The sequence below is a fragment of the Psittacula echo genome (genome assembly GCF_963264785.1).
Source record: "Psittacula echo genome assembly, chromosome: Z".
NCBI classification, from domain to species: domain Eukaryota; kingdom Metazoa; phylum Chordata; class Aves; order Psittaciformes; family Psittacidae; genus Psittacula; species Psittacula echo.
The window spans coordinates 11,574,465-11,591,121 of NC_137742.1; the positions used below are offsets into that span (position 1 = coordinate 11,574,465).

Here is a 16,657-nt window from a genome sequence, read left to right on the forward strand (position 1 = left end):
GTGGGCCAGGGCCCGGAGGGAGGAGATGCCCGTGGCAGCGGTGGCTTCTTCTTGTGCTCCTGCCTTTATCCCGGTTTCTCTTCCCAAGGAAAACAGCCCTAGGGGGTTCCTGCGCTGTTTCCGAGTGCCTGGGCTGAGCCTCTGGGTCTCGATTTTGCCATTCAGTATTCAGAAAAGTGCGTGCTGGAAAAAGAGCACAAAACCTGCCCTTAAAGTACATAGAGGAAGACTTTTCATAGAGTCATAGGATGGCTTGGGTTGGAAAGGACCTTAAGATCATCCAGTTCCAACCCCCTGCCGTGGGCAGGGACACCCCACACTAAACCATGTCACCCAAGGCCTCATCCAACCTGGCCTTGAACACCGTCAAGGATGGAGCATTCACAACCTCCCTGGGCAACCCATTCCAGTGCCTCACCACCCTTGCAGTAAAGAATTTCTTCCTTAGATCCAATCTAAACTTCCCCTGTTTAAGTTTGAACCCGTTACCCCTTGTCCTGTCACTACAGTCCCTGATGAAGAGTCCCTCCCCAGCATCCTTGTAGGCCCCCTTCAGATACCGGAAGGCTGCTCTGAGGTCTCCTCGCAGCCTTCTCTTCTCCAGGCTGAACAGCCCCAACTTTCTCAGCCTGTCTTCATACAGGAGGTGCTCCAGCCCCTGATCATCCTCGTGGCCTCCTCTGGACTTGTTCCAACAGTTCCATGTCCTTTTTATGTTGAGGACACCAGAACTGCACACTATACTGCAAGTGAGGTCTCATGAGAGCAGAGTAGAGGGGCAGGATCACCTCCTTCGACCTGCTGGTCACGCTCCTCTTGATGCAGCCCAGGATACGGTTGGTTTCTGGGCTGCGAGCGCACACTGAAGCCGGCTCATGTTCATTTTTTCATCAACCAACACCCAGGTGTAGGACCTTGCACTTGAGCAATCCCAGGCACAGCTACAGGTTGGGCAGAGAAGAGATTCAGAGCAGCCCTGCAGAGAAGGACTTGGGGGTGTTGGTCAATGAGAAAATGAACATGAGCCGGCTTCAGTGTGCGCTCACAGCCCAGAAAGCAACCGTATCCTGGGCTGCATCAAGAGGAACGTGACCAGCAGGTCGAAGGAGGTGATCCTGCCCCTCTACTCTGCTCTCGTGAGACCTCACTTGGAGCATTGTGTGCAGTTCTGGTGTCCTCAACATAAAAAGGACATGGAACTGTTGGAAAAAGTCCAGAGGAGGCCACGAGGACGATCAGGGGACTGGAGCACCTCCCGTATGGAGACAGGCTGAGAAAGTTGGGGCTGTTCAGCCTGGAGAAGAGAAGGCTGCGTGGAGACTCAGAGCAGCCTTCCAGTATCTGAAGGGGGCCTACAAGGATGCTGGGGAGGGACTCTTCATCAGGGACTGTAGTGACAGGACAAGGGGTAACGGGTTCAAACTTAAACAGGGGAAGTTTAGATTGGATATAAGGAAGAAATTCCTTTATTCTGCTTCTGCATTATCAGCCCCAGCACTCTCATTCCAATTTTAAAGGTTTATGGCTTGACACAGAGCATTACCTGGTGTGAGCTCTGTGGATAAATCAGCCAGTGTGTCATTACACTAAACAGAGGGATTTTACAGCTCATGAGTTTGAAAGCCAAGGGCTCTCATAGCAAAAATCTGCACTTTTACTACAAAAGATCAGCTCTGTTTCAGTCCTTTGGGAATCCAGCTTTATTCAAGAGTAACGCTGAGTCTTGGAGGAGTCCTGAAAGGCTTTGTGCCAGCCCCGTGCAGCGAGACTGACTGGGTTAGCTTGAGTGGTCCCGTGTTGTGCTCCCGAGGTAATTCTGTATGCTTCTGGCAAGATCATCGCTGTGTGGGAACATTGCCTGCTTCAGACACGAAACCAGGTACAAAGGGACAGGCCTGAAAGAGAAGCTAGCATTGCATGAGCAAGGACTGTGGCATTCCCTGGACACATTCCCACTAAGAAGTTCACCCCCAGCCTCTGCCCTCCCATTCTGTGCCCTGGGGAGTCCCTGCAGAGCCACAGCCCATGGTCTCTCAGAGCAGACAAGGGAGGAAGCTCCTCAGACACACCTGAGCTGTGCACTCAGGCCCGTGGGAGCTGAGCCCAACTGTTCATACAGCTCGAAACAAGGGCTGTGCTGCTGGAGCTCTCATGCAGCTACCTGAGATTCCACACATCCCTCTACACACCTTCCCTGTCTTTCCTGCTGCCCATCCTCCTTAGGGGGCCTCTGGGAGAGCTTCTGCCACTGAGCAGCTGCTTCCTGCTTTCTATCCAGGTTCCACAAGGCCTGCACCAGGTAGGAGGCAGCAGCTGGGTCACCTGCAAGACGCAAAATGGGATTCAGCCTTCAGCAGGGGAGGAGCAGGTCCCTGCTGTTGTCTGTGTGTTGCAGGGTGTTGCAAAGGAAGGTCAGAAGCCAGACAAGGGGAGAGCAGAGGAGAGGTGGTGTAAAGTGGAGGAGACGGCTGCATCACAGGCTCTAATTAAGGCTGGGTCTGGCAATCAAGGCAGACGGCATTGGCCCTGAGGTGCAGCCAGACACACCTCGGTTTGCACACAGGTTGGGGTTCTCTTTCAGACAAGTCTGCACCTCCAAATGGAGGGAGCTTTGTCAGGACGGGGAGCAGCAGGTTTGGCAGATCTTAAGGTCCTTTCCAACCCTGACTATTCTATGATTCTATGATTCTCTTGAAGCTCACACCATGCAGTGTGTGAGCACAGCTGAACACAGGGGGTCACCAGCGGCAGCAGCACCAGACACACTTTGGCTGTGCTCAGAGGTACAGCCTCCTGCTCCACTCCCCTCGTCCCTGTTAGGTCTGTGTTCTTAGCCTCTGGGCTGCCAGGCATGGACATGCGGCTTCCCAGCATGAAGCAAGTCTCTGGCTCCTCTGTCTGGGAAAGCAGACCCTGTCTGTGAAAAGGCTGAGTACCAGGCTGGGGTTTGGGCAGGAAGAAGGAAAATTTCCAAGCTGTCTCAAGGCACAGGCTGTGGGAAGGGTTCCGATATACTCCTCTAACAATAGTTTTGGTCTGCTGCTCCAGGGCAGGGAGCTGACCAGGCTCCAGAGAAGCATCTCAAATATGTAAAATTGCTTGTAGCACTACTGTAGTCCTTGACGTCCAAATAAGTATGGTCTAAACCATAATTATTTGGATTATAAAGCTTTTCTGAAGAGAGCAAAACAGCCCAGAACAAATTTGTGGAATTCCTATCTGTCCCTCACCAAAATGAGCCTCTTACCTGGCGAAACCTGCAAACCATGCTGGAAATCCAGCAAGGCTTTTTTGTGCCTCCTCAGCTCCAGGAACTGTGTACCTCTCCCAATGAGAGCGAGCAACCTGATCTTCTGGAGCACCTCCACTTCTGGCAGGAGATTCTCTGGCACAGAAAGACACGCACGTGCCTGAAGACAGCATCCTCCAGACATTCCCCCCCTTGTCCCAGCAAGCAAAGCCAGGTTTGCGGTCAGGACAGGCCAAATGTCTACTTGGGCTACTCATCTTCCACCTCCCTGAAACCTTAGTGAAACCAGCCTCTCAGCCAGGGTGGAAGAGGCCACAAGTGGCAGAGGGTAATAGGGAAGAACACCAAGAGCTCAGTACATTACATGGCTATGGTGAGCAGTGACCTCAGCAGCAGCCTGGCCTTTGGCTGCCCATCTGCACAACCAGTAAAGATCTCTTCCCTGAAATCTGGATTGGAGAAGCTTTCTGCTACAGAGCCTATTTAACTGTCACCTAGACCATGGGGCAGGACACAAAGCAGAGGCCAAACCCTGCTCCAGCCAGTTCTTTCAGTGCCCCCTGCTGCCAAGCACACAGATCCCAACCCATCCAGTCCCAGCATTGCGGTGTCCTACCTGTTGGTTCAACACCAGGCCCATAAAGCTGGACTCGCAAGAGCTCTTCGAGGCATCTGTGGGTGTGAGGACAGAGGAGCTTTCATACAACTCCCGAGTGAGGGAGCAAACTTCAAGCTGTCATCCAGCCCTGCTCTGGCCCCACCAGCCACTGCTGCCTGCTGGGGAGCCCCTTCTTACCTGCTGAACTGTGTGACAGCCTCCTTGACCTCACCCAGCTTTCCCCACACCCACCCCTGGTGCAGGTATCCAGCTGCTCTCCAGGCAAGGCAGGACAGGCTTTCCTTCTTCTGAGCCAGGAGTCCACCGGCCAGCCCTGCCTGTGGTGATGGGCATTCTGGCTGCTCCACCCTCTCCTCCAATAGTAACACTCGTGGGATCAGGCCAGTCGTGCGGCTGATGACCTCCTCACACATAGTTATGGCATCTTGGTGTCTTTCGGCCTGCTCCAAGGCAGATGCTGCTTCCAGGAACACCTCAGGGATCCTGGGAACAGCTGAGCTACCATCTAGGGGCACCTGGAGAGCAAAAGTGGTGGCAGTGCTGACACAGAACTGCAGAGCCCATCAGACAAGGCAGGAGCTGTGAACCACTATCAGTTCAGCACAATGAAGGCAGCAAATCCCTACTCCCCAAGTGAAGGACATCCTAAACTAGGTCTGTCAGCTATTCCCCAAAGGGAAGGGGAAGCTGTTTCTCCAAACAGCAGTGGCAAATGGTCTCTGGTGTGATTCCGAAGTAGACATGCCATAGGTCAGAGGTGCCAGTCCCCACCTCATCTCCTTTCTGTCTCAAACTGGACACTGAAGCCTGGAGTCCATGGGTGACGCCTGGGCCTAGGCCTCGGGGTGGGAATCCAAACCTCATCTACCAAGTCACCTCAGCAGAACACCTACCTGCTGCTGCAGCCCTTCCTGAAGCAGAGCCAGAAAATCCAGGTAATGTTCCACCGCATCAGCCATCCTGCAATAGGGACAAAACATGTGGTGGAAAGAGCAGAGGGATCCCAAGAAGTGCCAGCAGCCAGGCAGAACTTGGATCTCCAGCCCACAGGCTCCCCCTGCACCACATTCACTCTGGTCATGTTACCCATGCTTTGAGCAGACCTACAGCAGCAGTACTGAACTGGATGATTCCCAAGAGCACAAAGAAAACCACAAAGCCCAAACAAGCAGCATGTTGCAAGTAGACCAGAGGTGCCTTTACCTCCCATTCTGGAGACACCGCTGTGCCAGGAGGTACTTCACTTCAGAGGGGTGACAATGGCGAAGGAGAGAAGCCAGTACTGGTGTGTGGACAAGCAGCTCTGTTCGGATTAAGAAATATGGGCTAGAGGAAGCAGCTGCTGGAGGGGTTCTTTCCAGAGCCTGTGAAACAGGAACAGAAAATATGGTCAACACAATGCTGCTCAAGTCCCACACAGCTGCTATCACTTACCACTTCTGCCATTTAGAGTGCACACAGATGAGAAGTGCTGCACTTCATAAGCACAGTTACCCTGCTCTTACTCACTAGAGCATAGCCCAATCCAGAGAAAGCAACCAGGCTTGCACAGGCACAGGCAAGACTGCTAATCTCCACATGGCATCAGATTTGCAAAATCACCCATATCACTTCAAGTTTTTAGTTCAAGGTGCTAAGAGCTGCCTGGAACACCATGTCCCACTGCAGCTGCAGAACTAGACCAGATCTTGGGCCATATGCAATGAGAAAGATCCCTCTCCGCTGTTGGGTTTATATCTTACAGATCATAAACAGCTGAAGTGCTAACTTGGTGTGAAGCACTATCAATTCAGCAGAGTCAAGCCAGCAAATTCCTCAAGGCAGTCCAAGGTTGCTATGGCTAATACCCCTTCCCCCCCTCTCCTCCAAGCCCCACAGCCACAATCTACCTTTTAAAGGCTCTTAGCCTCTCATTAGATACTTTATTAAGAGACTGATACTTCACAACATAAGCGTAACCTCTTCTCCCAAGATGCCAAAAACATGAACTGCAAAGTGCCAAACAGGAATTTCAGAGCATGCTGGGCTCCGTCCTGGCCACTGCTGAAAGCAGCATCATGGCTGGAACACTGTAGGCTACTTTGCGAGACTCCTCCAGGCTCAAACACAGAAGGCAGGAGCCTGCTTGAAGCTCTGTGCAAGCTCCACTGGGCAAACATCAACCCAGAACTACAGGAAACACACAAACCTCATAGAGCAGAGCCAGGGCCTGCAGCTCCGCATCGGTCTCCCCCAGCTCGTGGTACACTGCTGCCACGTGGGACAGGGCAGGAAGGCACTGGAAGTCTACTTGGAGGGCCTGTTTCAGGTGCTGAAGGGCTGTCTGAGGCTTGCCCTAGTTAGACGGGAAGAGGTGCATGTTGCAAGGACATCTTGTTGAGATCTTTACTGTTCAGTGTAATCCAGATCTTGCTCTGCTTCCCCAATGATCCCCATGAAGAAAAGGCTGCACTGCAGTCAAAAGCAGCACTCCTCAAGCTATTTTTTGAGCTTCTCTCTGCAGCAACCCTTTATGCTCAGCCAAAATCCCTGCCTGGATTCTGCAGCTGTCCTTGTAAACAACTGAGACCACAAGGGCCCATAAAAGCATAACACCTCGCTTTTATGCAGCAGCCTAGGACCACACAGAGGCAGCGTGGAAGTCAACCCAAGCCTCCCCATCCCGCTCCAGGCTGCATTTCCCCTCTCCCCCCTGGCTGTTACCATTCGCTGAGTGCAGCAGCCGAGGCAGGTGTAGATCTGGGCCAGAACCTTCTTGGAGCAAAATCCTCCTGCAGCCTCTTGAAGGAGGGAGCGGGCGGTGGGGAAGTTCCCAGCCTCAAACTCCTGCAGCCCTAGGACAGACCCAACATCTCAGCTCTGCAGCTCCCCTTCCCGCCCCACATGGTCCCCAAACAGGCACACATATCCTTTTCTTCCCAGTGGGCAAGTCTCCCCATAGGTGCCTGCCTGATCCCAGCACTGCACAGCAGGATGGTGCCAAGCTGCCTTCTGTTTTGATGGTGTTGCAAAAGAATAAGCCACTTGACGGTAATGTCCAGCAGAAACAAGAGCAGCTTCCAAGCCCAGATCGCAAGGTGCCTGCCTTAGCCCAGAACAAGGACAGAGGTAGGTGCTGGGCAGCTGGGGAAACACACACAGAGTCTCAGAGAGACTATTTTGGGCCATTTCCAAGCAGGATGCTTTGGGATATTAATTCACTAATATCTGGTGTGAAAGGTATTTGCTTTTCTTTCAATTGCCCTTTCAAGCTTCCCTCTCAGGTGCCTGCATCACATTAACACCTGCCACCTCCCCTCTGGAAGTGCTGTTGCCAAGCTGCACAGCTGCCCCTGGAGCTGTTGGGGTTGTCATGACAGTGAGTGAGGGGCAGAACACAGCAGTCAAATGCTGTAACAGCAGGCTACAGAGCTGCACAACAGCTTTGCGTGGCTCTTGCAGCATGGTAATCTGATGGGAACAAAGTGCTTGCAACAAGGCAGGTACCAGAAGACAGAAGAAAGGAAAATCCTTCTAAGTTCCCTGTGAGCCTTCTGCTTTATACAAGATCACTGTGTGGCCCAGACACCTACCTAAAGCCACAGACAGGCAGAGGAACCTTGTGACAGTGCAGAGAAAGGCTTAGCTGGGGAAAAAGCAGAGAAGCTCTTTGAATACTGAATGGTAACGTTGAGACCCAGAGGCTCAGCCCAGGCACTCTTCCAAAGGAACTCCTGGGACAGGAGTGCAATGGAAGGCTGTGCTGGCGTGGTTACCTCTTCCACACAAACCTTGCAGGAAGGCTGCTGAAGTGCAGAGGATCTCTTTCAAGTCCCTGGTGCTCTGTACAAGGGGCAGGGAGTCCCCCTCAGTAGGTACTCGCCATGCCTTGAGCAGCGAGAGGAGTTCATTCTCCACCTTGCTCCAGTGAGCTTTTCCCAGCTCCTGTGAATACAAAGAGATGAGAGGGCAGGGAATGCTGGAGAGAACCAGGAAACACTGATCCCAGGGCACAGGGAAAGAGAAGTCTCACCAAACCCTTCGACAGCCTTCTGTGCTGGGGAGCAATGTCCTACCACCCGTCATTTCAACTACAACCCTCCTGCTGCAGTGATTCCTGCCTGGCCCAGGGCAGCACCTTCCCACCTCAGAGCAAGCTGCACCTCGAGGGGCTCCTGGACAAGCAGATCCAAATGCTGTTGGAGGGCATTCTTAAAGGTGGGACCCCTCAGCAGCCCCACTATCAGCAGGGAAGGCTCCTCTGCATCCCACTGCTCACAGCTTGCTCTCTACAAGCCCACCTGCAGCCCCCTTCCAGCCTGCCCAAGCCTCCTGTCTGGCACCTTGAAGTTCAGGGCCCTAAGAGGCAGGAGATATTATGGAACTCATTAACACACTCAGGACCATTAGACTATGCTGGGATACTAGAGAGAGGATTACACATGTTGATTGGGCAGTGCTGATGGGTTCGGGTCTCCAAATGCCACAGCAACATTTTGCAATGTGTGTGACAAAGAGTATTTGTAAGAACTCTGCCTCCCTTAGCAAACATGTGGGTATTTGGTGCAGACACACTGGTGCAGGTAACTGGGAGCTGTGCAGCACCTGCCCGTGCCCAGTTACCTCAGCGTTGCTCAGGAGCCTGAGGAGGCTAGTGATGCTTCCCAGGTGGCCAGTGGACAGCCAGCACGCTGCTTGCAGGGCCCCCAGTTGGTGCAGAGGTGCCTGCAGCTCTGCCACAGTTACCTCCTGCAGCACCTTCTGCCACAGCTCCTCGCTGCTAAGATCCTGCCCGCAAGCCCCACAGGCTTCCAGAACTGAAAACAGACACAAAAACCCAGCCGTGAGACAACAGTGTGGTGCCCTGTAATAGAGCCCTTCCCAAGACAGAGAGGAGGCCTCAAACAAGCACAGGCGCCTCATAGTGAGAGAATGATTCTATCTGGACAGGGCCTCTTCATCAGGGACTGTAGTGATAGGACAAGGAGTGATGGGTTCAAACTTAAACAGGGGAAGTTCAGGTTAGATATAAGGAGGAAGTTCTTTACTGTGAGGGTGGTGAGGCACTGGAACAGGCTGCCCAAAGAAGTTGTGAATGCTCCATCTCTGGCAGTGTTCAAGGCCAGGCTGGACAGAGCCTTGGGTGACATGATCTAGGGTGAGGTGTCCCTGCCCATGCCAGGAGGTTGGAACTTGATGATCTTAAGGTCCTTTCCAACCCTAACCATTCTGTGATTCTATGACAGGGCTGACCTGGCCCCTGCAGCATGAAAACCAAGCTTTCTGACAGTGGAGTTAAGAGCAGCATGCTTAGGAAGCAACAGAGCTACAACTCCAGCTCTGCTGGGTCCTGCTGAGGTCACCTGCTCTCAGGCAAGCCTGTGGCAACACTGCTGATCCCCCTCTGACCTGCCTATTTCAGCAAGTTTTCTTTGAAGCCAGCACACCATAATTAAAGAAAGCACTCACTTACTACTGTCATTAGAACTTTGCTAGAGACTTGGCACCTTACACCTTACAAACACCCATTGTCTTTAAACCCTCTGGCCCACCCCTGCAGGCAGCAGCAGGCAGACAGACAGCTGTACATCACCCCGGGCTGCAAACCACACCACTTCCCACCCTTCCCAACAGAGCAAAGCTTCCCTGCTGACACCCTCCAGTCAGTCATCACACATCTCCAAAGCACAGAGAATGCCACCTCACCGTGGACAATCTCCTTACCCCTGAGGAGCCCCTGGTGTATTCCTTCTTGTCCTTCCATAGCAGAGTCAGATGCTCCCATTGTAAAAAGCAGGGAGTTGTAGAGGACGGTAAGCTCCAGAGGCAGGGTGGGGAGAGTGGCTGGCAGCCCTGTGATCACAGATAACACAACAACAAATTGAGCTGGCTAAGAAAAACCCCACCATCCATCCATGCTAAGGTATCATCACCCAGCACTGGTGGGTCAACAGAACTGTCCTTTCTTGTTTGTTTGTTGTTGTTGTGCTGGTGAGCTTTAACAGCTTGGGAACTGCAGTAGCTAGAGATGCATCAGGCATCACCTCTCTAGGTGGAAACACTACCGCAGATATCCATTCCCAGCTATCCAGGAGCTGCAGTCCTACAAGACTGAGACTTTTCAGCTCTCCAGAAGAGCATCAATAGTCTACACTCTTCCAGAACAAATATACCCTTTTGAACAGGTTTTCCACAGTGTCTCTCCCTCTTGCCAGGCTTCCTCTGTACCACAGTTATGCCAGGGACCCCTTTCCCTAGCTTCCCAGGACAAAGTTTGCCTCATTTATTTCAAGAAAGCCAAAAATGCTGCCCAAATCCCCCAGCAAGATTAGGAAGAGGGTTTTTGCAGGCCAAGCTCAGGTTAAGGCAGCAGGGAATGTTTCTTTCCTCTCCCTTCAGCACCAGGATACCAGAAACTGCAGCCTGGCACATACCCACTGGTCTGGGAGGGCAGAAACTTTTCCAACCTAATTGATTCTGTGATACTTAATTAAACAAGTATTTCATTGTTGTAGAGACCTAGACATGGACAAGGCTACAGGGAGTCTCAAGAAAACAAAGGCTGCAACAAGAGGAGCAGATGTCTTTCCTCCAATCAGTGTGGGCAGTCCTCCTTTAGATAGTGCCTGAGAAGTAGCTAAACAGCTGCAAGAGAAAACAGCTCGGTGAGCCTCTCAGGGTCATAAATTAACCTAAACAAGAACATGCAGTTAATTGGTGAGACTAAACATGCGTTCCAGTGTCCTTCACTAATGGATTGCCGTAAAAGGGTAAAATGAGTGGAGCTATTTCTGACAAGAGGTAACAGGTTCAAGCTGCACCAAGGGAGTTTAGGTTAGAAATTAGGAAGAATGTTTTCCCCAGAAGGGTGCTCAGGCATTGGAACAGGCTGCCCATGGCAGTGGTGGAATCATCATACCTGGAAGTGTTCATAGACCATGTAGATGAGTCCCCCAGTGACTTGGTTTAGTGGTGAACTTGGCAATCCTGGGGTAATGGTTGGACTTGATGATCATAAGTCTTTTCCAACCTGGTTGATTCTATGATTCTATGACAGCCCCAAACGATGACCATGGCCCCCAGACACTGCTCCTCAAATTCACAGTGCCTGCGCCACAGCCTTGTCTAACTACCATATGGAATGAGTAATGGGAATTTGGTGGGCATTTCACAGAATTATGAAGAATATGTCTAAAATAAAGGTATATAAGCTCAATCTGTCTCTTCTTGATGTGTGTGGTAGGCGGAGCGACCCTTTACGCACACGGTACCATGATAAAGCCATGCTGGCTGTCACCAACCACCTCCTTGTTTTTCATGTGCCTTAGCATGCCTTCCAGGAGAATCTGCTCCAAGAGTTTGCCAGGCACAGAGGTGAGACTGACTGCTCTGTAATTGCCCGGGTCATCCATTTTCCCCTTCTTGAAAATGGGGGTTATATTTCCCTTTTTCCAGTCATCGGGAGCTTCACCTGACTGCCACGATTTTTCAAATATGATGGCCAGTGGCTTAGCAACTTCATTCACCAGCTCCTTCAGGACCCGCGGATGGATTTCATCAGGTCCCATGGACTTGTGCACATTCAGGTTCCTAAGATGATCTCAAACCTGATCCTGTCCTATAGTGGGCCTAGGGTCTTCATTCTCACAGTCCCTGCGTCTGCCTTCCAAGACTTGGGTGGCATGGGCAGAGCACTTGCATTGAGAACCTCAGCCTTCTCCAGCATAAAAGGACATGGTACTGTTGGAACAACTCTAGAGGAGGCCGAGAGGACGATCAGGGGACTGGAGCACCTCCCGTATGGAGACAGGCTGAGAAAGTTGGGGCTGTTCAGGCTGGAGAAGAGAAGGCTGCGTGGAGACCTCAGAGCAGCCTTCCAGTGTCTGAAGGGGGCCTACAAGGATGCTGGGCAGGGACTCTTCATCAGGGACTGTAGTGACAGGACAAGGGGTAACGGGTTCAAACTTAAACAGGGGAAGTTCAGGTTAGGTATAAGGAAGAAGTTCTTTACTGTGAGGTTGGTGAGACACTGGCACAGGATGACCAAAGAAGTGGTGAATGCTCCATCCCTGGCAGTGTTCAAGGCCAGGCTGGACAGAGCCTTGGGTGCCATGGTCTAGTGTGGTGTTCCTGCCCATGGCGAGGGGGGTTGGAACTGGATCTTAAGGTCCTTCCCAACCCTAAGCACTCTGGTTAAAGAGCTCATTTCCCGGCGCTCGGTGACAGCGGGAAGGAGGGTGAAGGCAACGCACTGGGCCGGCCTGACACTCACCCCGCATCCTCAGCAGCAGCTCCCCGAAGCCTCCCCGCTGCTGCCGCCCCGCCGCTGCACCGGGCACCGCTCTCCCTGCCTCCTGCAAGGAAGGGAGAGACGCTCACCCACCGCCCGCCGGCCTAAAGCAGGGCCCGGGACAGCCCCCGGGGCTCGGAGGGACGGGCCGCACCCGCCAGCGCTCGGCCAGGCCCCGGTTCTCGGCGGTCCAGGCCCGCAGGCAGCTCAGCTCCGCGGCCGCGCCGCGCCGCCGCTTCATGGCCGCCGCGCTGCTCCCGCCTCCCCGCCCATTGGCCGGCGCCCGCCGCGCCGCCGCTTGCGATTGGCGGGTGGGATAGAGCGGAAGCGGCGGTCGCCAGAGCAACAGCCAGGCGTGGAGCGGAAGCGGTCGCCGTCCCGCCAACTACGACGGTGGCCGAGGAGGGACAAACCTCGGTGATGAGCGAAGCCAGCCTGGGGCTTACACGTGGAGTATCCCGGCCGCCTGCATCCCGCTATAGACGGGCTTGAAGGAGGAAACGAGCACGGTCCGCTTGCATCTCACGGCTTTATTCACAGCCATCAGCTTTGCAGCTGCCCAGAGCCCCACACCACCCTCAGGGAGCAAATCTTCCCCACACCTCCCGATTAATTAATTAATTAGTCGTTTAATAACGAAGCGCCTGCTCCCCACAGCCTCCCACATGGCGAGGTAGGTCAGCGGTAGCCCAGGATGGCAAGCCGGGGCCAGCAGGGCACCAGCTGCCAAGGCCCAGCCTGGAGGTGAAGCTGCCGGAGAATGAGCGCTGCCAACTTGCCTGGTTTAGGGTTATTTTGAAGGAAAAAAGGCTCTGCTTCCCAGCAGAGAGTCCGGAATTCCCTTCCACCATCCAGGTATAGCTGCTGAATGGAAACGAAAGCGCTAACAGCCAAATATACGCAAAGATCCCCAGGAAAGTGTAGCACCGCGCTGCATGCAGAGCTTCCAAACTGCTTCCCAAACCTGGGTCTATCCCCTTAAGTATTTTCCCAAGTAGGGTACTGAGGCACAGAGAGGTTAGTAACGAAAAATAAAACCACCATCTCGCTCCAAACCATGTGTGAGTCCAGTCAGAGCTCGAGGGAAGGCAGCGTTCCCAGACCTGCTCCTGCACGCAGGCACTGCTGCTTCCCGAGGGAAAGGGAAACATGCACACCTAGACCATGCCTTGGCATCAGTAAGCAGCCTGAAGCACTGAGGGAAGAAGAGAGATGGGATGGAGAAACAGGCGTGGGAATGGAGATCCATGAAGCTCTGACTTCCCCGAAGCATCCCTATGGATTGGAGCAGCAGATGCTCCCAACAGCCACAACCTTTTTGCATAGGTGGCAGCTTTTGGTTGCCATTTTCCATGTGGCATAAATGAGACACAACTGACCCCAGCCCCGTGCCAGGACTATGGGACACACCATCCCAGTGGAGCTCTCCCTGCCCGGCCAAGGAGCACACACACAACATCTGCAAAATCCCAAAGTGCAGCAGGTTTGTGGAGTGTACAATGGAAACAGCGCTGCTGAGCATGAGGATGACACATCCCCTGCACACTCAGACAAGGGACACAGGGACCAGAACAAACCATTTGGAAGAGCTGCTCCAGGAGAGACCCAGCAGGGTTCAGTGACTAAAACAGTCAATGAAAGAAAGCAAGAGCATCTCCAGCCCTTGGAAAACTTGTCTTCTTGAATCTGAATTCTTTGGTGTTGTAGCCAGTCTGCCCCGGAAGAGCAGCCAGCACTCCCTGGCATCTCTGCAGTGACAAGAACGTAGAATCATAGAATGGTTTGGGTTGTAAAGGACCTTAAGATCATCCAGTTCCACCCCTCCGCCATGGGCAGGGATACCTCACACTAAACCATGTCACCCAAGGCTCTGTCCAACCTGCCCTTGAACACCGCCAGGGATGGAGCATTCACAACTTCCCTGGGCAACCTGGAGTGGCTGGAATATCTCTACATTGCTGTGAGCAATTATTACAGGTGCTGCAACTGACTGGGAGTGCTGGGATGCACGCATAGAATCGTAGAATCATAGAATGGTTTGGGTTGGAAAGGACCCTAAGATCCTTTAGATCCAACCCCCTGCCATGGGCAGCGACACCTCACACTAAACCATGTCAACCAAGGCTCTGTCCCCCTCCCCCAACACATCTAGTTTAAAGCATCCCTGACCAGTCTGGCAAGCCTCCTACCAAAACCACTCTTCCCCTTCATTGTCAGACTAGCTCCATCAGCCTTCAGTAGACCTGGCCTCCCAAATTGAGTCCCATGTTCTAAATACCCAAACCCCTGACTATGGCACCACCATTCTAATCATTTATTAACCTGGGCAATCCTCCTAGCTTTTTTAAGGTCCTCCCCTGTATCCTGGAGAATTGATGAAAAGACAATCTGAGCTCCAGAGCCCCTAACCACCTCCCCCAGGGCTCTGTAATCCTTCTTAATGGTCTCCGGGCTACTGCTATCTATATCGCTAGCACAAATGTAGTAAAAGCTTTGTTATTGCAAGTAAAGTTAACTTTGCTTCGCTTGGACTCTCTGTTGAGACGAATGTGCGTGTTTTCTGCTGTCCCTGCTGCTCCACCGTGTGGCCATAAATCCCCGCAGGCAGGCAGAGGACACTTACGCAGAGATGAGGAGAGGATTCCCAAGCGCCTGCTAAGTGCTGTGACCACAAACGATGAGCATGGGAAGGCTCAGCAGCATTATGGTGACCACTGGAAGAGGAACTAGTGCCAGAAATGGCCCAGAAGAAAGCCCAGGGGCCTCGGTAGCAGTTGTGGGGACATCAAAGGCCAATCCTACAGCATTAGTGACCATAAGGATTTCTGCCAGCACAAATGCATCCAAGGCAGCAAGCTCCTGACCAGGTTATGAGGTTACAAGACCTATTTGGGATCCAACCTTGTGGTTTAGCAACATGTATTATCTAGACTAACCTCACATTAGATGGAAATTTACTGGGTAGCCGCTAGCTCCATTCCCTTCCTCCTCTCCACACCAATGCACCCCTCACCCACCAGCATGGCCCCTCAGCCCCATAACCATACGGGCACCAAGAAGTCACAGTATACAGCAAACCAGCTATTTTTAAGGGTGGGACTCTAAGCCTCTTTGTGGGCTGATTTGTTCCTGCCCTCTCCAGCTTCCCCACTGTTCAGCCCAGGGAGTCATGTCAGCTACAAGACAGTCCCTGGTTGTGTTGGGTGAAATGATGCAGGGGAGATGTGAGGCTGAGGTGGAACAGCACAGGCAGCCGATCAGGAGGCCAGGCAGTGGAAATGGAAGCCCAAAGTTAGAGCAGTTTAAGCCTCCCTGGAATTTCACCCTAAAGCCTGAGCAAGCATATTGTAGGGGTTAAAATACAAGGGCTGTCTGCCCTCAAAAGCCATTTTCCACAGTGACCGCACACCTGGGTGTAATGGCAAGAGCTGAAATGATGACAGAAGTGCTGAGACACTTTCCCCAGAACGCTGCGGGAATCTGTAACTCCAGGAAGAGCCTGGAGTTATGCTATCAGTCTGCAGTGAGGAACTCCGACAGGGGCAGTGACAGTGCAAGAATTAAAAAGCAAATGGGATCAGAACAAAAATCAGCACAGGAATCCCAGGGAAGCAGTCCTCAGCTCTTTCCAGAGGGAAAAAGAGACTAAAGGCTTCATAGCACCAGTTAATGTCACACAGTAGTTCAGGGCAGCAAGGATTTCCAGCTCCCATCAAAACTGCAGGGGGAACTTCGCTGGGATGTGTCCAGAAACCATGGTCACTGTCCTCAGCCTTTGCTCATGAAGAAAGAAATACACTGAGCAGCTAAGGGCGGCTTTGGGTTAGCTCACTTATGGCATGAAGTCCCATGCAGAGCACTGAGGTCAAAAGCGAGATAAGCACCAGACACTGGAGCTCATGCCAAGGCCACTCCTGCCATTAGGACAACTACTCCAGACTCCCCTTTCCTTCTGACCAGACCCAGTATGGGGATGAGCCAATGTTCTGTCACTGCATCTTAATTGTTCACAATCAACAACTGGCATTCAGCAGCACAAGCTCAGGAAGACATCGGGAGCCCTGGCTGCTACAGCCTAGCCCATGGGGACACCAACAGGCCAAGACTACAAGTGCAGAGTTCCTTGGTCATACACAGAGTTCTCCCTGCTACCACTCCCTAACAAGCTAAGCCAGCTTCAGGCCTGTATGAGGTAGCCCAGAGCACTCCCTAGTGTCCTCCCTGTGGCTGAGGAAGGAAAATGGGAGTGAGCGTAGGGCAGGAGGGGCCTCACTACAGAGCAACCAACTCACTTTACAGAGGAGCTGCTGCCAGTGAGACCCCAGGAACCATGTGCATGTGTAACCATGTGCGCTTTGCTTCCAGCATGAAAACTGAGCACGTGAAGAGAAGTGGTGGCTGCAGAACCTTCCTTCTCCTCTCAACCTTCTCTCCCCTTGTCAGCAGGCCCCTTTCCCATGGATCACTGTCTCTGCACAGGCATGGTAACACCTTGCAGACCACTGAAGCTGCACAATGG

The 16,657-nt window shown here is 52.7% G+C and overlaps 1 protein-coding gene across 1 annotated transcript; it reads right to left on the minus strand.

Annotated features, from left to right (window-relative positions):
- Positions 1-1,734: 1,734 nt before the first annotated feature.
- Positions 1,735-12,181, minus strand: FANCG (FA complementation group G). Its single transcript, XM_080636552.1, has 13 exons — positions 12,121-12,181; positions 9,573-9,701; positions 8,472-8,665; positions 7,640-7,793; positions 6,573-6,703; positions 6,058-6,204; positions 5,073-5,233; positions 4,763-4,829; positions 4,047-4,384; positions 3,867-3,922; positions 3,248-3,385; positions 2,190-2,322; positions 1,735-1,895 (listed from the first exon to the last, which is right to left on the minus strand). The coding sequence occupies exons 1-13, from the start codon at positions 12,125-12,127 to the stop codon at positions 1,778-1,780; spliced, it is 1,773 nt and encodes a 590-aa protein (XP_080492678.1). The 5' UTR covers positions 12,128-12,181; the 3' UTR covers positions 1,735-1,777.
- Positions 12,182-16,657: the final 4,476 nt, after the last annotated feature.